Source organism: Saccopteryx bilineata, chromosome 10 (assembly GCF_036850765.1).
Source record: "Saccopteryx bilineata isolate mSacBil1 chromosome 10, mSacBil1_pri_phased_curated, whole genome shotgun sequence".
Taxonomy (NCBI): domain Eukaryota; kingdom Metazoa; phylum Chordata; class Mammalia; order Chiroptera; family Emballonuridae; genus Saccopteryx; species Saccopteryx bilineata.
This window is the reverse complement of record NC_089499.1, coordinates 22,049,131-22,071,793: the sequence shown is the minus strand read 5'-3', so window position 1 is coordinate 22,071,793 and position 22,663 is coordinate 22,049,131. Positions and strand designations below refer to the sequence as shown.

The 22,663-nt window shown below is 37.2% G+C and overlaps 1 protein-coding gene across 4 annotated transcripts in view; it reads left to right on the top strand.

Moving 5' to 3' along the window:
* The window catches only part of ZCWPW2 (zinc finger CW-type and PWWP domain containing 2), a 132,088-nt gene that overhangs the window by 73,465 nt on the left and 35,960 nt on the right, over window positions 1–22,663 (top strand). For all 4 annotated transcript variants that reach the window (XM_066245093.1, XM_066245092.1, XM_066245094.1 and 1 more), the window contains exon 4: window positions 13,679–13,796. In XM_066245093.1, coding sequence (XP_066101190.1) covers window positions 13,679–13,796 — 118 coding nt within the window. The remainder of the gene's footprint in view (window positions 1–13,678; window positions 13,797–22,663) is intronic.

Below are 22,663 nucleotides of genomic sequence, written 5' to 3'. Positions count from 1 at the left end.
GTGGAAGAAGTTAATTCCAACCCTTGTGAATGACTTTGAAGGGTTCAAGACTTCAGTGGAGGACGTAATTGCAAATATGGTGGAAATAGCAGAACCATAATTAGAAGTGTAGCCTGAAGACATAACTGAATTGCTGCCCTCATGACAAACTTGAACGAATGAGGAATTGCTTCTTATGAACAAAAAAAGTGTTGAAATTTCTCTTGAGGAAAGTGCTGTGAAGATTGCTGCAATGACAACAAAGGGATTTAGAGTATTACCTAAACTTAGATGATAAAGAAGGGTTGAGAGGACTGACTCCAATTTTGCAAGTTTTATTGTGGGTAAAATGCTGTGGAACAGCGTCACATGGTACAAAGGAAACATTCGTGGGAGGAACAGCTAATTGATGTGACAAACTTCGTTGTTTGTTGTCTATTTTAAGACATTGTCATGGCCACCCCAACCTTCAGCGACTACCACCCTGATCAGTTAGCAACCGTCAACATTGAGCAAGACCTTCCACCCGCAAGAAGATTATGACCCGTAGAAGGCTCAGATAATAGTTGGCATTCTTAAACAAAAGGTTATTTGAAAATTAATTTATGTACAGTTTTCAGGCATAATGCCATGATAAACTTAATAGACTGTGGTATACTGCAAACATAACTTTGATATATACTGGGAAACCAAAAAACCCATGGGACTTGCTTTTCTCAATCTGCACTTTATTGTGGTGATGTGGAGCCTAACTTGGAATATCTCTGAGGTATTTCTGTGTAGTGGTGAAGGCCATGAATGCTGAAGCTAGATTGCCCGTGTATGAATTCCAACTCTACCACTTACTAGCTGTATGAACCTGGGCAAGTTCTAAACTCAGTGTGTCCGTTTCCCCATCTGTAAAATGAGAGTAATAGTAGCACCTACCTCAGGCTTGTTAAGAAGTTAAAATGAGTTGGTTGAGAAGTGCTTAAGACTGTATCTGACACTTAGTACTATATAAGCATTGGGTAAATTAGCAAATTAAAAGATGACAATAGAATCTTTAACAGTAGAACTCCTATGGAAATAAAATGTATACTCAGTCAGCAACTCCCTATTGTGACTAGAGTTCTTACCTCATTTTCTTGGCCTGCAGAGATCAAATGACAAATATTAATATTCTGATAGTTTATGATATTGATAGCTAACAGTTGAAAAATACTTACATTTTATAAAATACCTGTTACATAGACTATCTCATGTGCTCCTCACTCGCTAATTAAGAAAGTTGAGGCTTAGGTTTAGTGACTTGCCTGAGGTCACACAACAGCAGCACTGGGGCTGGAGCCCAGGTCTTTTGATTACAAATTCCAGGTTTTTATATTGCATGTCAGCCTCCTTGAAATTTACATTGGGCCATCTGCTTCTGATCTTCATAAACATTCCAAATTCATAACAGGCTATCATCTATAAACTGGGAAAATCACAGAGTCCTTCTTATAGATCTCCTGTTAATTTAGCTAGCTGATTAATTAACCTTTAACCAGGGCTTTTCAGAGTTGGACAAAGATGTGAAAGCTCTCTTTTTCACATTTAGTGCATTGATTCCAAGCCATAGATTTAGGAGCTCCTCACGGCTGTCATTGAAACCTAGTATTTATTTCATTCCCTGTAACCTTAGCCAAGGTTTGTTGTTTGTTTGTTTGTTTCACTCTACTATTGGTTACCAACTTTGCTCATCATCACATTCTCCCATAGGTGTTTTTAAAAATATATATTCTTTATTATTAAGCCATAACATATGAAGAAATCCTACCATTTGCAAAAACATGGATAGACCTTGAAGGTGTTATGTTAAGTAAAGTCAGCAAACACTGATATTACTTATATGTGGAATCTAAAAAAAACCCCAAAACAAAACCAAAAAAACAAAACTCAAACTTATAGGCAAAGAGACCAGACTTGTGATTACCAGAAACAGAGAGGGAAGGGGGAGCGGAAATTGGAGAAAGGTGGTCAAAATGTACCAGCTTCCAGTTATAAGATAGTAAGTGCTAGAGAGATAATAGACAACATGATCACAGTTAACATAAAAAAAGAAGTTTATTCTAAGAGTTCTCATCACAAGGAAAAAGTATTTTTTTCTTTTTCTTTTTGTTTTATTTATTTATATAAGATGATTGATGTTAGCTGAACCTATTATGGTAATCATTTCACAATATATTTTAACCATCATGCTATATGTTTTAAGCTTATACAGTGATGTATGTCACTTATTTCTCAATAAAACAGGAAACATATAGTATATATTCTTGAACCTACCTACTGGGAGTGTCCTGAGAATATATTTAGTTCATTAGTGAATCTCAAAAACCACTGTATAACAGTAGATAATTTCCCAATAAATACCTTTTATTCTGTTTTCTGGAGTGGCTAAAGAAGATGTTTTTAAATATATGTGCGTGATAATATATATATTGTTTTTATTGTGCTTATTTTGTGAAATATATGAATATGTTTATGAGTTTGTGGTGCTAACGAAGCCAGGCAGATCTTCAACAAAATTGTGAGGTTAGTTAGACTCCCTTGTCCCTTTAAATTGTTTCTTTCTTTGGTGGTGGCTGGTTTTCTCCCTTCTGTGATAGCTGGAGCCCTCTTACTTTTCCCGTTTCTCAATATTTGATTTCAGGTCCATCAGACTAAATGACGGATGTATCAGGTATATAAAATTTGTTTTCCAAAGGATTTCAGTCCGGATAAGAGACCAGCCTAAAGTGTCAGACTCGGCTTCTTTGTTGTCTATCCCATCTTAATAGAAAAGAGCTTAGATATTCAAAATATTTAGTAAATATATGTTGAAGTTTTGGATAATAAAGAACTTAACATGTAGCCTGTGATTTTTTTTTTTTTATTTGTCCATTGAGGTCATTTTATCTTAAACTGCTTGACTTCCTACTTTTCCTCTGATCCTGTGTTGCTGGGAGTACCCAGTTCCTGTACTGATAATTTCTGTGTAGAATTCGAATGCAAAATCCCAGTATTTCAAGCCAAGTAATGGAATTACACTGTAAAGATTTAACTTTCAATTTTCTGTATTCTTTCTTTTCTGCCTCATTTTTCCTGTAGTACTCATTACATTCTTGGTTTTATCTCTCAGACTTATGTAAAACATCAGACTAAACAGAGCTAGTACTTTTTTTTTTTGGGGGGGGTCAAGTTAACTGGTTCACACTTTCTGGTTTTGTGGAATGGGGCATTGAAAGTTACTTTGATCTTAAAATCTTGCTAACTGAAAGTAAGCAAAATTCCTATTTATGTCTAAGGAAACTTAAACAGAGTAAGAAATATGCTTTTGAAAGCAGTGTTTGCTTCAAGTGTTCTATAATTTGAGTAAGATGTCTAAATAACCCAGAGCTGATTGTTGAAGATTATGTGAAGCTAAGTTAAAGGTGACAGATGAGATGCAGGCAGATACCAGGAAGCGAAGGGGTGTGTGGTGCACATAGGTGTGATGTGACTATCTTCTCGTTTACATCAAAGAACCAGGAATACTCTTACTGTCTAGATTACTGGTTGCTGTTGCAGAAATCCAATTTAAGGAAGACAAGATATCCTTGTGATTAACTTTCTACTGAATTGCTTTAAGTGAAAACGATCTGCTCAACAGAGGAGAGGAGCGATAGCTTTGGCACGATAGTAAATAGAACAATGCATTAGGGCGGTACATGGTTAGGCAGTGAGCTGCTCTGCAAGTCTGAATGTGGAAGTAGCAGCAATTGACATAAATCAGTAGGCAGAGCACTTTATAATAGGCAGTACTGTCGATCCTCATTTAGTGGGGATTCATTCCAAAGGAAAATTGTTTTATATTTCTTTAGATTATGAAATCTGTGACTTATATCCCCATATTTTAAGGGGCATATTATGTAAGAAATAACTTAAATTAATGGTCAATATTTGAAGTCATTCCAGCAAATTTATGAAGCCAATGAAGCAGGCTAAAGTACTGATGATTCTGGTTTTCCCTGATTTTTAACATATGCTCAACGTTGACTCTAAAAGAAAAATTTTCTAAATTGTAAGTTACTTATTTTGCAGTTAAGGTTAATATTGAAATGTAATTTTGAATTGCTAATTTTGGATTGTAGGTGCTATTGTTATACCCACAGGACTCTAGTGAGGCTACCTTTCCCCAACTAGGGCATATACAGAAGCATTTGATTGAATGACTTTTGTTTTAAAATAAGGTACGATTTTTTACATACCATTTAAAGTACTTGAAATTAGCCCTGGCTATATAGCTTGGTTGGTTAGAGCTTCGTCCTGAAGTGCAGAAGTTGCCAGTTCGACCCCTGGTCAGGGCACATACAGGAACAGATCTATGTTCCTGTCTCTGTCCCGTTCTCCCTTCCTTTCTCTAGAAAATCAATAAAATAAAAAAAATTTAGCCCTGGCCGGTTGGCTCAGTGGTAGAGTGTCGGCCTAGCGTGCGGAGGACCCGGGTTCGATTCCCGGCCAGGGCACATAGGAGAAGCGCCCATTTGCTTCTCCACCCCTCCGCCGCGCCTTCCTCTCTGTCTCTCTCTTCCCCTCCCACAGCCAAGGCTCCATTGGAGCAAAGATAGCCTGGGCGCTGGGGATGGCTCTGTGGCCTCTGCCCCAGGCACTAGAGTGGCTCTGATCGCAACATGGCGACGCCCAGGATGGGCAGAGCATCGCCCCCTGGTGGGCAGAGCGTTGCCCCATGGTGGGTGTGCCGGGTGGATCCCGGTCGGGCGCATGCGGGAGTCTGTCTGACTGTCTCTCCCTGTTTCCAGCTTCAGAAAAATGCAAAAAAAAAAAAAAAAAAAAAAATTAAAGCAAGTACTTGAAATTAGATACACTATTTTTTTAAATGTTACTAATATAATAGGGTAAATCAGTGGCCCCTTGATTTACAGATCTGAATTCTATACCAAAAAAAATGAAGGTCTATATTATTTTAGGAGTAATATGATATCATAATGCCAGATAGTGATCATGTTTATGAGTTTATCTTTTAGCTTCCTAGAGATAATCCCGTAATCAGGATTAAAATGCAATGCCTTTTATTTCCATCACCAATTTCCTGACTGGGTTTTACCCATGCCACCCTGAAAATAGAAACAGAGGCATGGTCACAGGGAACAGATGGACAGCTGTCAGAGGGAAGAGGGGACTGGATCAAAGAAGGTGAAGGGATTAGCTCAAAAAAGAAAGCATATATCCACAGCACATGGATATACAGCAGGGTGACAGCAGCCAGAGGGAAAGGGGGCGGAGGTAGGGGTGGAGGGCCGCGGGGCTCTGGGGGTGGAGAGACTGCATAGGCACGAGGGGTATGATGCTGTGTGTACAGGGTGTTACAGTGAGTTGTACACTTAAAACCATATCAATACAATAAATTAAAAAATAATTTTTAAAGGCCTATTTATAATATTCAATAAGTATTTACTGAGCTCCTATTATTTATGACTTTTCTAGGCTCAGAAGTGAACAAAACAGACGAAATGTAAATGCATTCATGAGTCTTAAATTAGTGGGATAAGACATACAGTAAACACATAAATCAGGCTAGGTGTGTGTTACTGAGTGCTGTGGGGAGGAATTAAGGAGGAGCAGTAGGTGGAGTGAAGGAGCAGGTGCCACGGGGGAAAGACCACCACCTGCCTTTTATTCTAATCTTCGAAGTCCTTAGCTAGGAAATTCTTCTCTACCAATCAGATAGCAGTGGTTATTTATAATTTGTTTGTATGGTATTTTCCCTCTTACTTATTCCAGAAAGTAGTCGGGCCCCTAGAGTTCCCTTGTCCTAGGGGAGTTTTCTGTTGTGGGGATCAAAAGCGGAGCTTGTCCATCTTCTTGATTTGAGTGAGTCCTTTGAGGATGGGAAGGGTGAACTGGGAATGGAGAGGCCAGTGTGTCTGAAAGGGACAGGCAGAAGCATCAAGACAGGGAAGAGGTTCTGTCAGACTTGGAAGAGTATAGAAATCTGTCAGCGCCCTGGGTACTGGCAGGACCGCAGAGAAGGGTAGCAGTGTGGCACACTCAGGGGGACTGAACCCATACCATCAAGGTCCCCAGCCTCTGAAAAGACTTGTCCAGATTTGGCAAAGGTGTTAGACTGCCTGACTTCAAGGGGCTTGAACAAAGATGTTATTCATGTAACCATTATAGGTTGAAGAGTAATGATCTGTCCTCATTGTTCATTCACCATATTTTTTTTTCCAACTTATGTGAACCTAGGGAAAGTAACATGTGGCCCCAAAATAACTAAATCAATCATCCTTTTGGGATTAGGGCTTTCCCATTCAATTTAGCAAAAATAAGGTATGGTGACATTGCTTACACATTTAAGTCTGAGCAGTAAAATTTATCCTACTACAATTCCAGGCTATTATATCTTGATTAATTCTCATGTAGAGAAGCCATCTTAAAATACAAAGCAACAGAAGACATGAATTTCTGCCAGATTGCAGATTTTTCTCCACTGGCCTTATTGGATGGACAAACACATATGTATTCTTTTCCTTGAATTTGCCACTCCATATTAATGTATAGTGATAACACACACCTTATTCAGTGAGTTGAGAGTTACTGAGAAGTATCACTCAACTTCTTCAAACCCTGGGAAATATAAAACTGATACTGTCAGCCAATAACACTTGATTGAAACAAGATCACATAGGACAGTAGTTTACAAACTTTTCAATTTTGGACACAGCTAGGAATTTTCTCAGACATAGCCTACTATCTTTCCCTGTCTAACCATTTGTTTAGTCTCAAACCTTATGCTTACTCCAAATATTTGCATGCTTATTCATCTATCAAGAAAACAACTGTCAAGAATTATTTACTTCCATAAAATCACACAGATTTTTAGACTATATGTCTTCCTTCTCTTTCCATGATGACTGCTTGTTATTACTCCCACCCCAGTTTAATGAAACTGAGCAAACTAAGTCACCAAAGTAGTGTAGAAATAATGACAGACTTGAAATCCCCTCTTAGGATCATAGAATTTACTGAAATTTGAAGGTGCACAGCCCTTTCTGTAGTCTCATCTGAAGCCAATGATCTTAGTTCTTGACTTTATAAGCTTTTATCTTCTTGAAAGTTTGCTATAGAGTTACATTGAAAATTTCCTTCTTAAATAAATGTATCTAAAAACTTGCCTGTGTCTTGTTTTATTTGGGGGTGGGAAATGAGATAACTTGGAAGTTCTAAAATTATTAGATATACTCAGGTTTTCATGAGAGCATAGGTCTTCAAACAACAAAAACTAAAGACAAAAATAGTTTCCCATTGCAAACTGAGGTACAAGACTATGTATGTCGGACTAACAAAGGAGATATCAGAACTGGCTTGGCCCAGTTTACATAAGGATATGAAAGGTTTGAGGTTAAACATGCAGACATTTGGAAAAAATGATGGTGTACAGTGGCATTTTCCTTATACTTTCTCCTCCCCTATCTTGGGGGAAAAATGAAGGATGTTTCTTTTCTTGCACTTGTGGTGTTTTGAGAGTCTGTGTGTGTCCTCTGGATCTTGAACAACACAGCATACCAGTGTCTGACTTGCCCTGAGAAATCTACCGAGTGCCAGCTTCAGTTACCAGATGTGGCGCAGAGTGAGGACAGCTAGAGGTGCTGGGGATGGCCAGTTTTCAGGAGCAACGATGCAGGCAGCATGAGAGAGTCAAGGGGGATTGAAGGAGGTCTCCACCCAAGACCGGTTGCTCTCCCCTGCACTCTAAGCAGAAAGATGCAGAAGGATGATCATGGGTTGGGGGCTGAAAGCAAGTAGCTAGAACAATGACCTTGTCCCTGTCAAGGGGCTGTTTCTAGTTGGGAGAAAACATTCTCCCAAAACCCACAGGGCACTACAATAAAAAGCAGTTTAAGCCCGGAAGCGCCAAAGCCAGATTGCCCTGATAGCAATCAAATAAAAACATCTGGAATTTCTTCCGTTCTCCACACCTGACCTTGTCAACCCCAGAGGACCTAGGCGATGTGGAGAGAGAAAGAGAAGCACATGGGGGACCAGGAGCCTACAACCTGATGTGCCCCAGCTCATGCAGCACAGAAACTTTAACTTGAAATGAAGTTTGGGATTTTGCCTGTTACGTGCGTGTAGACATTTTACCTTTTTTATTTGGAGGGGACTAAATAAGTGACCCTAGGACATATTATTTTCTGAGAGTTACTGGGAAAGTCATGGACTTGATGTAGGTTTCAGCCAAGGGTTAAGTAACATTTAGATTCAAGTTGAAAAAGTGACTTTAAATGGCAGTTGCTGTTTGCTTCAATTTGCTATTTGGCTTTGAACATTTTTTTGTAAATCTGAAGTTATATATTTGACTTCTGGCTAAAAGGGTAAATGTGAATGTTTTCATGCTTTTAAAAGGCAAGAAATGATGGTGGTGTGGACCAGAGGAGTATTTTCTCCTGAATTTCCAAACAGCTCCTCAGTATCTGCACTTGGATGTCATAATAGACATCTCACACTCAACATACCTGAGTTTATCTTTTTCTCAGCTCTCACTTCCTTGACGGCCTTCCTCATCTCCGTAGACAGAAAATTCCATCCTACTTCTGGCTCAATCCAAAAGCTTTAGAGTCATCTTCTCTTTCTCTCACAACCAGTTTTCAGTTGGTCAGGAAACTGTTTTTGCTCTACCTTCAAATTATTTCTAGAATCCTACATATTCCACATTGGATGCTACTACTCTGGTCTACACCGCCATCATTTCTTGCCTGGATTATTTCAATAGCCAGTTGTCCTGTATCAATACTTGCCTCTGTAGAGTCTAATCTCATGAAAGCAACCAGAATAATTATTTTAGAACATTAAATCAAATTAAATGGTATTCTGCTCACAACTCTGCAGTGGTTCCCATTTCACTCATAGTAAATGCCAGCCCCTACAATGTCCTGAAGGGACCTCCAACATCTGTCCCGTTACTTTTCTGACATCACTCCCTCTTACTCTCCCTCTTCCTCATTCAGCCTCAGCTACCTTGACTTCTTTGATTCTTCTTGAATAGACATGCATTCTCCTATGTTAGTGTATTTTTCTTAGTGTATTTCTTCTTAGAGTCTTAGTTATCTTTTTCATTGGATATCCATGGCTAACTCGCTGATCTGATTCAGGTCTTTGGTCACGTGTCACCTTTTCAATGAGATTTACTCTCACCACTGATTGCCTTACATTTTCTCTTTTACACAGTACTTATAATTCTTATAACATGCTGTAGCCTTTACTTATTTCTTATGCTTATTGTAGAGTGTTTCACTGGCTAGAATGTAAGCTCTGTCTGTTTTCTTCAACGATAGATCCCAAGGGTCTAGAATATGTTGAGTCAATAAATAAATGAAACAATATGCAAGACAAAAATACTCAAAGTAGGCCTGACCTGTGGTGGCGTAGTGGATGGAGCATCGACCTGGAATGCTGAGGTCGCTGGTTCAAAACCCTGGGCTTGCCTGGTCAAGGCACATATGGGAGTTGATGCTTCCTGTTCTTCCCGTTGGCCCCATCTACGACACGGTGGACGAGCCTAGGGTATTTCTTCCAAGAAGCAGGTAAACTGATCTCATTTGCACAAGGGCCACTTAACTATGTTTTGCCTGAATAGTCAGGTTCTTTATTCTTCCCTCAAAGATCTCTGTTGTGGGTGTTGATAGTCCTATTTTCTGCTGCTTTGCTTAATATATAGTGTTTCCTTTATCCCTCCTACCTCAATGCCCCACTCATATTTCAGGCTGGGACCTACTCTTAATTTAGAGCTCTCTTTCCTCCTTTTGCCAACTTGTATTATGAATTTACCTTTGCCACCCAGCTTAGTGTATCCCAAGGTTCTCTTTACCATGCCACAGTCACAGAGCTCCAGGGAAAAGCAACCTGGTCTCAACTCTTCAGGCAGAGGAGAACAGAAGCTCCATATCCACGCATGCTGCAAATGGCTTTTTCCAGTCTACCTGAATCATTACCAGCTAGAAGCAGTGGTCATTGGGACTTGGACATGAGCTGCAAAGTATAGAATGGTGACAACAATTCCAGTGCCATGCAGACTTTTCCTGTGGGGAAATTTCCTGGACTCCTGCTCCCTGTGACAGCTCCTAACAGGCTGAACTGTGGTTGGGTTGCATTTTTCAGGGATTTGGCATGGTGAGGGGGCCAACTTGGACTTGGTGAACATGTTAAGGACACTACTCTTTTATGGATTCTTGCTGTATTGGCCAAGAGTTTGCTTAAAGGCTTTTAATCACTGTAAAAAAAAAATAGAGGACTGGATAAAGAAGATGGGGCACATATACACCATGGTATACTATTCAGCTAGGAGAAATGATGACATCGGATCACTTACAGCAGAATGGGGGAGTCTTGGTAGCATTGTGCGGGGTGAAATAAGTGAATCAGAAAAAAACAGGAACTGCAGGATTCCATACATTGGTGGGACATAAAAGCGAGACTAAGAGGCATGGACAGGAGTGTGGTGGTTACGGGGGGTGGGGGGAAGGAAGGAGGGAGAGGGGGAGGGGGAGGGGTATAGAGAGAACTGGATGGAGAGTGGCGGAGGACGATCTCTCTTCGGGTGATGGGTATGCAACAGAACTAAATGACAAGATAACCTGGAAATGTTTTCTTTGAATGTATGTACCCTGATTTATTGATGTCACCCCCTTAAAATAAAAATTTATTTATAAAAAAAAAAGAAAAAAAAAGAAAAACTTGTAAAAAAATTTAATGTATAGCTAAGGCTAATGCAGGAATTCAAAATTCTTTGAGTCTTAACTTTTTGAGTATCTTAGAAGATGTTTAATTGGATTACCACTAGGTGGCACATACTTACTGATAAATTCTTAAAGACATTCAGACAGGTTTTCCAAAAAGCTCTTCAGTTACCCAAATTCATCAAAGTTTACTTTAGCTATATATTGCATTGATTTTTCTCAAGAAATTTCCTTATTTTCAATTGTGTACTGCTGTATCAATTTTTTGGTGATTTTTCATTATCTGTAATTTCTTATTTAGCATTATTATCATAGTTGAGTTACAGAAATGTCTTAAATCTGCAAATGCTAGCTAAGATATCCTTAATTTAGTATCAATTTTCTAATGTTTGTTGAATTGCATATCTCTGCTTTTCATCTTTTTTATATGATATAACATAATGGATGAAATTTAAAGATTCTCTGTACAAAAGTAAATTTTTGTTTGATTATATTGTTTTCCTATTTTTATACCAAATAAAACAATGTCCAGGACCACAAGCAACTTAACCAATTTTAGAATGCTTATATAATATGCAGAGAGATTAGGCAAATGTGTACTGTGGAGAATACAAAAATGAAATATTACTTATTGCCTTTGTCTTCAAAGATCTTTCTATTTATGGGTGGAGACAGTCGTGAATGCAAATTAATAATAATACAAGTCAGAATGTAGTAAATAATTAAATGAAAATATTAAGTGTAATGAGAACCAGATAGTTAATATTAATTTGGGGACTCCAAGAATAAGCTGGAATTTGTGAAAAGCCCAGATGATTATTATAGTCATTTTTAAACTAGAGATTCTTTGTTTTTCTCTTTTCTTTCTTTCTTTTCTTTCTTTCTTTCTTTCTTTCTTTCTTTCTTTCTTTCTTTCTTTCTTTCTCTCTCTCTCTCTCTCTCTCTTTCTTTCTTTCTTTCTCTCTCTTTCCCTCCCTCCCTCCCTTTCTCCCTCCTTCCCTCTCTCCCTCCTTCCTCCCTTCCTTCCTTCCTTCCTTCCTTCCTTCCTTCCTTCCTTCCTTCCTTCCTTCCTTCCTCCATCCCTCCCTCCCTCCCTCTTTCTCTCTCTCTCTTTCTTTCTTTCTTTCTTTCTTTCTCTCTCTTCCCTCCCTCCCTCCCTCTCTCCCTCCTTCCTTCCTCCCTCCCTCCCTCCCTCCCTCCCTCCCTCCCTCCCTCCCTCTTTCTTTCTCTCTCTTTCTTTCTCTCTCTCTTTCTTTCTTTCTTTCTTTCTTTCTTTCTTTCTTTCTTTCTTTCTCTCTCTCTCTCTCTCTCTTTTCTTTTTTACTTGAGGAGAGAAGAGATAGTGAGGCAGACTCCCGCACATGTCCCAACCAGGATTCACCTGGTAACCCCAGCTGGGGCCAATGCTCACATACTAAGCTATTTTTATTCCCTAAGGCTGTCACACTCCAACACAGCTATCCTAAGCTACTGGGGCCACACTCGAACCAATCAAACCACTGGCTGCAGGAGGGGACGAGAGAGAAGGGGAGAGGGAGCTGGGGAGAAGTGGATGATCACTTCTCCTGTGTGCCCTGACCAGGAATCTAACCCAGGGCATCTTATACACTAGGCTGACACTCTAGCCACTAAGCCACTGTCCAAGGTTTATTTTTCTTTTTGAAAAAAGTTTTAAATTAAACATTTAGAGAAAAGTGCTATATTCATGTAAAATAATATTTATTGAGTGCTTCCTACTCCAACAAACTGTCATGTATTATTTTATTTAATACTCATGAGACCTTTTTGATGTATGTAATTATTCACATTTTACAGAAGAAGAAATTGAAGCAAAGAAAGTTTAAGGAACTTGTATGAGTATGTTGATAGTCTGTCATAACACCAAAATTAGGTGTGAGTTGAATTAATTATTTTACAATAAAACTTTAGTTTTTAAATTTTTTACCACTTCAGTATCATTGCTATGTTAATTAAAAGGGAATTAACATTATACTAATAAAATGTATTAATATTGACTACTTTGTTACATTGGTAGTCTTAATTTTTATACTTTCTAACTATGATGTGAATCATATTAAAATACTATCTTAGTGAATCAAGAGTCTGACCTGTTTGGCTACTAACATGAAAAATTTCCACAACTTTGCTATATTCTAAAATAATAATACAATAACCAGATAAAAAGCCTAAGTAATATATTGTACACTGCTTAAATTAGATTTAGTTCCAGCTCGACAACTAAATCAAGTGGATACAAAAACAAAATTTTAAGACCCAGCAATTTCACTTCCGGGAATACCCCCATAGAAACATGAGACTCTAATTGAAAAGAATATCTGTACCCCTCTGTTCATGGCACATGTATTTACAATAGCCATCATTTGGAGCTGCAGTAGATGAGTGGGTGAAAAAGCTGTAACGCGTTTTCAGAATGGAATACTACTTAGTCATAAGGGAAATAAAAAGAGTGAAATCTTACCTTTTGCAACAGCATAGTGGACCTGGCAAGAATTGTGATAAGTGGAATAAGACAAAGAAAGACAAATACCATATGATTTCACTTATATGTGGTAGCTAATGAACAAAATAAAGTAGAAACAGATTTATAGAGACAAAGAACAGAGTGACAGCTGTCGGGATGGGGGTGGCAGGCTCGGTGAAAAAGGTGAAGGGATTGAGCAGAGAAACAAACCCATCTCATAGACACAGACAGCAGATGGTGATGACCAGAGGGAAAGGGGGTGGAGGGAAGTGAAGGGGTAAAGGTAGGATAAATGGTGATGGAAGGAGACTTGATCTGGGGGGGATGAATACACATACACTATACAGATGATGTATTACAGAATTGCACACCTGAAATATATATAACTTAATCAGTCTCATCCCAGTACATGTAATTTAACAATAAAATGAAAAACAAATTACATATTTACAATGAACGTTATTTTTCTGTGTTTCTTTAGCCAGGAGCATGTAAAAATAAACAGAAGAAATGGTATGAAAGTGCACTACAAGAAGCGTACCACCTTTATGGCTGTTCTCCTCAGCAAAGACTGCAGATGTGCTGTCTGTCAAAACAGGGTATGTGATTTGGAATTTTTTGCCACCCGTCATAAGGATTTACTCAGATGAAAGCTTTTATATATATATATATATATATATATATATATATATATATATATGCACATTTAAAAGTCTCTTTCTCTCTATGTCTTTGTCCACTGAAAACATTTTTGTATGGATTAATAGTATATGTTTTACTCTCTGAAACTATTTTGAATGGCTACACAATCACTCTGTTTAAACACACGAGTTTTTATTAGCATGTCTGTCATCTTCTTTGCTCTTAGATGATCTCCATAGGTCCTCTTGTGCATTTCAAAGCATATATTTCAAAATTAGAAACCCTGGCTTTAAAATATATTCCCAGGGTGAAACTTTCATTGGATATGCTGCATTATTTCAGAACAAAGTATATTTCAAAATGTTTTATTTTTAAATGAATTCCAGGCAGAATTAAAAAATAATCTTCAATTTTCTTTTTAATTAGGTGAAATAACACAGTATGATATTATTTAGGCTCCTTTAAAATAAAGATTTTTCATCATAAATATGGTTTGTAGATAGCTTTTTAAATGAATTTATCATAAGGATTATACTAAGTATAACATTCTTAAACTCTAAAAAATTATGATTTTTCAATAAACTTAAATATGTTTTAAAATGTTTCCGCTTGGGCCTTGCCTGGTTAGCTCAGTGGTAGAGCGTCGGCCTGGCTTGCAGGAGTCCCGGGTTCGATTCCTGGCCAGGGTACACAGGAGAGGCACCCTTCTGCTTCTCTACCCCTTCCCTTTCCTTCCTCTCTGTCTCTCTCTTCCCCTCCCGCAGCCGAGGCTCCATTGGAGCAAAGTTGGCCCAGGTGCTGAGGATGGCTCTATGGCCTCTGCCTCAGGCACTAGAATGGCTCTGGTCGCAACAAAGTGACGCCCCAGATGGGCAGAGCATCGCCCCCTGGTGGGCATGCCGGGTGGATCCCGGTTGGGCACATGCGGGAGTCTGTCTGACTGCCTCCCCGTTTCCAACTTCAGAAAAATACTAAAAAAATAAAAAATAAATAAAATGTTTCTGCTTAATAATCATAATTTTCTATTTTACAAGGCTTCTTTTCACTTTGTCACAGTAATATATTTTCCTCCTTTGGACAAGTTTAAAATATATATAATTTTAAAATTTATATGTAAAAACATTTTATTTGAGAAGTATAAATATTAACCCAGCCACCTAACTTTAGATTTTAAAGCAAATACTGTATATAGGTTAGAAAAGAGTAGAAAAAAGAACAAGCACACTATTCTGGCTTACTCTGAGACCAGGAAGAGACATTTATTATCATAAATGTGATTTTATTTTTTATGCTGAAAATGTAATGTCTCTGTTATTAGCAATAAAGGTTGAATTTACTCTGTTGTTACAGATACAGTTTTATGCTTTGCATGGACATTTCTATTATGTAACCAAAATAATATTTGAAATATTTCGTTTATAAAACATGAATATCTTGAAGTAATGTACTCATTCACTTAAAAAACTGTACCAGCCGTTTCACACTAGCCGTGGACACACTCTCTTACTTAAGTGATGGAACTATGTCTTGGCCATTGTTCTGTATGCTGGGGTATCTGTGTCTGGGTCCTTGGGCATTCTGGCCCATCCAGAGACCCTATAAACAAGTGATTTTTCATTGAGTCTGCAGCAACAGACCATTTTCTCACTGGAAGTCTGATGATTTTTGCATATAGAATTTGATATAATTCAGCCTGATTATTGAGAGCCTTATGCCTAAAGATTTTCATTTTCTCTGAAGTAGCTAAAATGGAGGGGTGTGAACAGACAACTAGGAGTTCAGTCCTTGTCCTAACCGTCTTGCTGACTTTGTATTCATTCTTCACAATCTCCAAAATAGATAATTTAATCCTTGTGTCTGCTTAGCTTCTAGGGTGAATTATAGTATGCATGTAACTTTTTACTGTGTTTAAAAGTAGTTTTGAGAGATAATTAGCTGCTATTTATTTTACAAATGGTGAGTAACATGGAAGCAAACCATTTATTTAATCCCAGCAACATTGAGGATTTCTTTACCCTAAAATGTCTTCTTCTAACCCAGAAATAAGTACTAATTTTTAGGCCTCAGTTCTTCCTGCCCTACAGAAGTTGGCACACTATCATGTCTGATGTAATGCTTTCTTTGTTGAAATCCACGGAGTCAGTAAATGATATGTAAAATATAGACCCTGTCAGACTAGAGCAAATTTCAAAGTCCTGTCTCCATGATCTGGCCGCCCTGTATTTGTTGAATTAACTATTACCCCAAATGAGTGATTCTCCTCCTGGGCCTAGAAAGCTTGATTTTATACAAGAACATTCATTATAATTCTATTTTTTAAATGATAAGGTATTATCTATATGGTCTCTTGATAATTTAGTCTTAGGATTTTGTATTATTTATAGAATTAATATTGTCTTATATGCTCTATATTTTAGAGTAGATGTCCCCATTGTTACCTTTATTCAGAATTGTCTTATAAAAAATAAACTCTATTTCTTAGAGCAGTTTTAGGTTCACAGGAAAATTAAGCAGAAAGTGCAGAGTTTTCATATACTCCCTGCTTTACCACTATCCACATCCCTCACTATAGTAGTAGATTTGTTACAATCTCTGAACCAACATTAATACATCATTATCTTTCAAAGCCCAGGGTTAAATTAGAGTTCACTCTTTGTCTTGTACTTTCTATGGGTTTTGACAAATGTATAAGACATATATTCACCATTGCAATATCATACAGAATCATTTTACTAAAAATACCAAATTCCACCTATTTATTCCTCCCCTTTCCCTGCCCCTCCACCAACAACTGACAATCACTGATCTTTTAACTGTTTCCCTAGTTTTGCCTTTTACAGAACATCATTAAGTTGAAATCACATAGCCTTTTCAGGTTTGCTTCTTTCACTAAGTAATATGCATTTAAGTTTCCCCCATGTCTTTACAGGTCTTTTTTTTTTTTTCTTTAACACTGAAGAATGTTACATTGTAAGTACCAGAATTTATCCATTCACCTGCTGAAGGACATCTTGGTGGCTTCTAAGTTTTGACCTTTATCAATAAAGCTGCTGTATACATCTCTGTACAGATTTGTGTGTAGACATAACGTATTCGGCTCCTTTGGGTAAATACCAAGGAGCGCAGTTGCTGGATCATGTGGTTTAATTCCATAAGAAACCATTAAACTATCTTCCAAAGTGCTGTGCCATTTTGGATTCTCACCAGCAGTGAAGAAGAGTTTCTGTTGCTCCACATCTTCACTTGCATTTGGTGTTGTCATTGTTCTGGATTTTGGCTATTCTAATAGGTGTGTTATGTTATCTCATTAATTTGAAATTCTCTAATGGTACATGATGAACTTTCTTTCATATGCTTGTTGCCACTTGTAAATCTTCTTTGGTGAATTGTCTGTTTATTACCCATTTTTAAAACTTTAATCCAGTTGTTTATTTTCTTACTAAGTTTTAAGAGCTCTTTGTATACTTTAGATACCAGTCTTTTATTAGATATGTATTTTACAAATCTTTTTCTCCCATTGTGGATTATCATCTCACTCTCTTAGACACTGTCCTTTGCAGAGCAGCAGTTTTTAATTTTAATGAATCCAGATTATTAATATTTTTATGAACACTGCCTTGGTTATTATATCTAAAAAGTCATCAGCATACCCATGGACTTCTAGATTTTCTTCTATGTTACCCTCTAGGAGTTTTATTGTTTTGCATTTTAAATTCAGATGTGTAATCCTTGTTAAATTACTTTTTGTGAAAGATGTAAGGTCTGTGTCTGGATTCAATTTCTGGCATGTGGCTATCTAGTTGTTCTAACACTATTTGTTGAAAATATTATCTTTTCCCCATTATAATGTTTTTGCTTGTTTGTCAAAGTTAGATTGACTATATTTATATGAGTTTATTTCTGGGCTCTCTAATTTGTTTTATTGTTCTATTTTTATTAGTTTTCTCAATGCTCACTGTCTTGGTTATTATAGCTTTATAGTTAAGTCTTACAGTCAGACAGGGTCAGTCCTTCAACTTTGTCATTTTCATTATTGTGTTAGCTCCTCTGGGTCTTTGTCTTTCTATATAAACTTTAGAATCAGTTTGTTGATATCTGGAAAATAACTTGCTGGGATTTTGACGGAGATTACATTGAATCTGTAGATGAAATTGTGAAGAATTTACTTTGTGACAATATTGCGGCTTCTTATTCCTGAATATGGATTATATCCACATTTATTTATTTTTCTTTAATTTTACTTATCAAAATGTTTTAGTTTTCCTCACATAGATCTTGGCGACATTTTGTTAGATTTATGCTGATTTCATTTTGGGGAGTGCTAAGGTAAATGGTAATAATGTGTTTTTAATTTCAAATTCCACTTGTTCATTGCTGATAAATAGGAAACTGGTCAACTTTCATGTATTAACCTTGCTATAATCACTTATTTGTTCCAGGAATATTGTTTTTAGTCTTTTGAATTTTCTACCATAGATTATCATGTCATCTGTGAACAAAGCTGCTTTTCTTTCTTTCTCTCCAATCTGTAACTTTTATTTTCTTATCTTGTCTTATTCCATTAGCTGGAAGTACCAGTACAATATTGAAAAGAGTAGAGAGGGGGAACATCTTCAACTTATTTCTGATCTTAGTAGAAAAGCTTTGAGTTACTCAGCATTAAGTATGGTGGTAACTATAAGTTTGTTTTTTATAGATTTACCTTGTTCAGTTGAAGAAGTTTCATTCTATTCTTAGTTTGCTGGGAGGTTTTTGTTTTGTTTTAGTCATGAGTGCACGTTGAATTTTGTCAAGTGCTTTATGTGCATCTACTGATATGATTGGATGACTTTTCTTTTTTAGCCTATTGATGTCATAGATTACATGAATGGATTTTGATTGTTGAACCAGTTTTGTACACTTGGGATAAATCCCACTTGGTTGTGGTGTATAAGTCTTTGTATACATTGTTGGATTTGATTTGCTAACATTTTGTTGAGAATTTTTTATCTATATTCATGAGAGATAGTGGTCTGTGGTTTTCCTGTAGTGTCTTTATTAGGTTTTGGTATTACAACAATACTGGCCTCACTGAATGAGCTAGGAAGTATTCCCTCTGCTTCTATCTTCTGGAAGATTTTGTAGAGAATTGATATAATTTCTTCCTTAAATGTTTGGAAGAATTTACCACTAAACCCATCTGGGCTTGATGCTTTCTGTTTTAGGTTATTATTTGGTTTGGTTTTTAACATAGACATTGGCCTCTTCAGATTGTCTGTTTCTTGTATGATGTTTGGCAGAAAAACAGCTTTGGTCTTGCTTATTTTTTTACTGATTTTGTTTTTAAGTCTATTGATTTTGCTCTAATTTTTATTTCTTTTCTTGTGTTGACTTTAGATTTAACTCACTCTTCCTTTTCTAATTTTCTAAAATAGAAGCTTAGATTATTGATTTCAGATCTTTATTCTTTCTTCCTAATATATGCATTCAGTGCTATAAATGCCCCTCTAAACACTACTTTCACTGCACCTCACACATTTTATACACTGTAGTTTTATTTTCATTTAGTTCAAAATATTTTTAACTTCTATTGAGATTTCTCTTTTTGACTTGTGTGTTATTTAGAATTATACTGTTCAGTGTCTAAGTATTTTGGTATTTTTCAGTTATATGTTTTTGAGTTCTAGTTTAATTCTATTGTGGTCTGAGAGCAGACTCTTGTGTGTTATCTATTTTTTTACACATGTATTTTATTTTTATTCTGTTAGTCCATTTGTTTGTTAGTTTTTAGTATGCTTTCACCAAAAGGGTTACACTGTATTAATTCCAGAAAAACAATGGCCCTTTTAATGAGATATATGTGCTTCTTGGATAACCAGGGAAAAATCAGCCAATAGCTGTAGCTGGGAAGGGTGGCTCCCTTTAACAACTGGTCACGTTTGAGGACCTGGGCTTTGCACGAACTTCTAAAGAAAACTCTGGGGGACCAGAGTTGGGGCCAGGACATAGGTGAAGGAGTAAAGGGTGTGGTAGGAGAATACTTTTTGAAAGGCTGAAGTTTTTATAACATTTAGAGATAGTGAGATTAGTGCTAACTCTGTGTTGCCAGTCTACTCCTGTTTCTGCTTCTTCAATTTCTGTGTTTTGCTTCTAGAAATTTATCTATTTCACCTAACTTACCTAACTTGGTGACATACCGATGTTCATGTTATTCCTTTAGAATCCTTTTTTATTTCTGTGAGATCAGCATTGCTATTTTCTCTTTCATTCCTAATTTCAGTAATTATCCCTTTTTTCCCCCTGGTAAGCCCAGATAGGTTTGTTAAATATTTTTATCTTTTCAAAGAATCACCTTTTGGTTTCATAGATTTCCTCAACTATGTTCCTATTTTATTTCTGCTCTAATAATTATTTCTTACCTGTTAGCTTTGGATTTCATTTGCTCTTTTTTTCCCCTGATTTCTTATGGTCAAAGGCTTGATTATTTATTTAAGATACTTCTTTAAATATGGATATGTTAGCCATATATTCTAAGTACTGCATTAGCTTTAGCACACAAGTTTTGTTCTATTTGTTCTTCCTTTCACTCACATTTCTTATTGCTCTGTGACTTCTTTGATACACTGATTATTTCGTATTGTTTAATTTCCACCCAGCTATGAATTTGCCACGTTGATTTGTAATTTAACTTCAGGGTGGACAGAGAACAAGCTCGGTGTGGTTCATTGAAACTGTGAGAGCCGTTTTTGTCCTGCTCGACAGCAGGAGATGCCCCAGCCCTGCTGCCTATACTGTGGGTCCATCCTGCACCTCCTCGGGTTGGGGACCCAACCGCTGCTGCAATGAGGACAGATGCTTCTGTCCACAGCTCTCAGGCATAGCAGCTGTCTAGTCACCACAGTGAGGAATGCCCTTCAAGGTCACAACAATAACTTCCATTATCTCTCCTACTAGAAACCAGTGACGCCACCATCTGAGCACATGGGCTGTGTATCAGACAATACCCCAAACCCAGGGTGACCTAGGGGCTCCTTGCCCTCTGACCCCTGACTGTGCTACGTGTGTGTTTTAGGTCCAAAAATGTAGTCTGTCTCGGTGAATGTTCCAAGTGAGCTGGAGAAGCCTGTGTATTCTGCTGTTGTTGGATGAAGTAGTCTATAGATGTGATTATATCCAGTTGATTGATGATATTAAGTTCAACTGTGTCCTTTCTGATTTTCTACTTTCTAGATCTGTCCATTTCTGATAGAGGGGTGGTAAAGTCTCTGATTAAATAGTGGATTTATCTATTTCTCCTTGAGTTCTATCAATTCTGCCTCACATATTTTGACAGTCTGCTGTTTGACGCATTTATTTTAATGACCGTTATGTCTTCTTGGAGTATTGACCACTTTATCATTATGCAGTGCTCCTCTGTATTTTTTGATAACTTTCCTTTCTCTGAAGTCTGATCTGCTTGAAATTAATATGTTTATGTAATCACTAAACTATATTTCCTGGTATTACAAAGGTTAAAATATTCCCCCACCCCTCTCTCTCACACACACAAACAGACACACAGCCCCCAAACACCAAAATGTCTTTATTAGCTAAAATGGACGAGAACATTGTTGATTATGTATTATCTGCCAGACATTGTTTTAGAAACTGTTGTTACATAGACTATATTATTTAACTCTCGCAATATACCAGTAAGATAACAATTATTACTCTTTGTTTATTAATAAATAAACAAGTTTTAAGAACATACAATGTTTTTATATCTTACACTGCTTAGTATAGTAACTTATGCCATATAAATTTTTTGTGTATTTTGATTAATTATTTTTTAAGTAAAAATTTATATTTCAGGTTCATATAAAGTTTTTTTTTGCTTTTATTTTATTTTACTTTTATTTTTTTATAAATAAATTTTTATTAATTTTAATGGGGTGACATCAATAAATCAGGGTACATATATTCAAAGAAAACATGTCTAGGTTATCTTGTCATTCAATTCTGTTGCATACCCATCACCCAAAGTCAGATTATCCTCCGTCACTTTCTATCTAGTTTTCTTTTTGCCCCTTCCCCTCCCCCTCTCCTTCTTCCTCCTTCCCTCCCCCTGCCCCCCATAACCACCACATTCTTGTCCATGTCTCTTAGTCTCGTTTTTATGTCCCATCAATGTGTGGAATCCTGCAGTTCTTGTTTTTTTCTGATTTACTTATTTCACTCCGTATAATGTTATCAAGATCCCACCACTTTGTTGTAAGTGATCCGATGACATCATTTCTTATGGCTGAATAGTATACCATGGTGTATATGTGCCACATCTTCTTTATCCAGTCTTCTATTTTTTTTTTACAGTGATTAAAGCCTTTAAGCAAACTCTTGGCCAATACAGCAAGAATCCATAAAAGAGTAGTGTCCTTAACAAGTTCACCAAGTCCAAGTTGGCCCCAACACCATGCCAAGTCCCTAATAAATGCAACCCAATCCCAGTTCAGTCTGTTAGGAGCTGTCCCAAGGAGCAGGAGTTCAGGAAAAGTCCACATCCAGGAAAAGTCCACATGGCACTGGAATTGTTGTCACCATTCTATACTTTGCAGCTCATGTCCAAGTCCCAAAGACCGCTGCTTCTAGCTGGTAATGATTCAGGTAGACTGGAAAAGCCATCTGCAGCCTGTGTGGAGATGGAGCTTCTGTTCTCCTCTGCCTGGAGAGATGAGACCAGGTTGTTTTTCCCTGGAGCTCTGCGACTGTGGCATGGTAAAGAGAACCTTGGGATACACTAAGCTAGGTGGCAAAGGTAGATTCATAATAGAAGCTGGCAAAAGGGGGAAAGAGCTCTAAAATAGGAGTA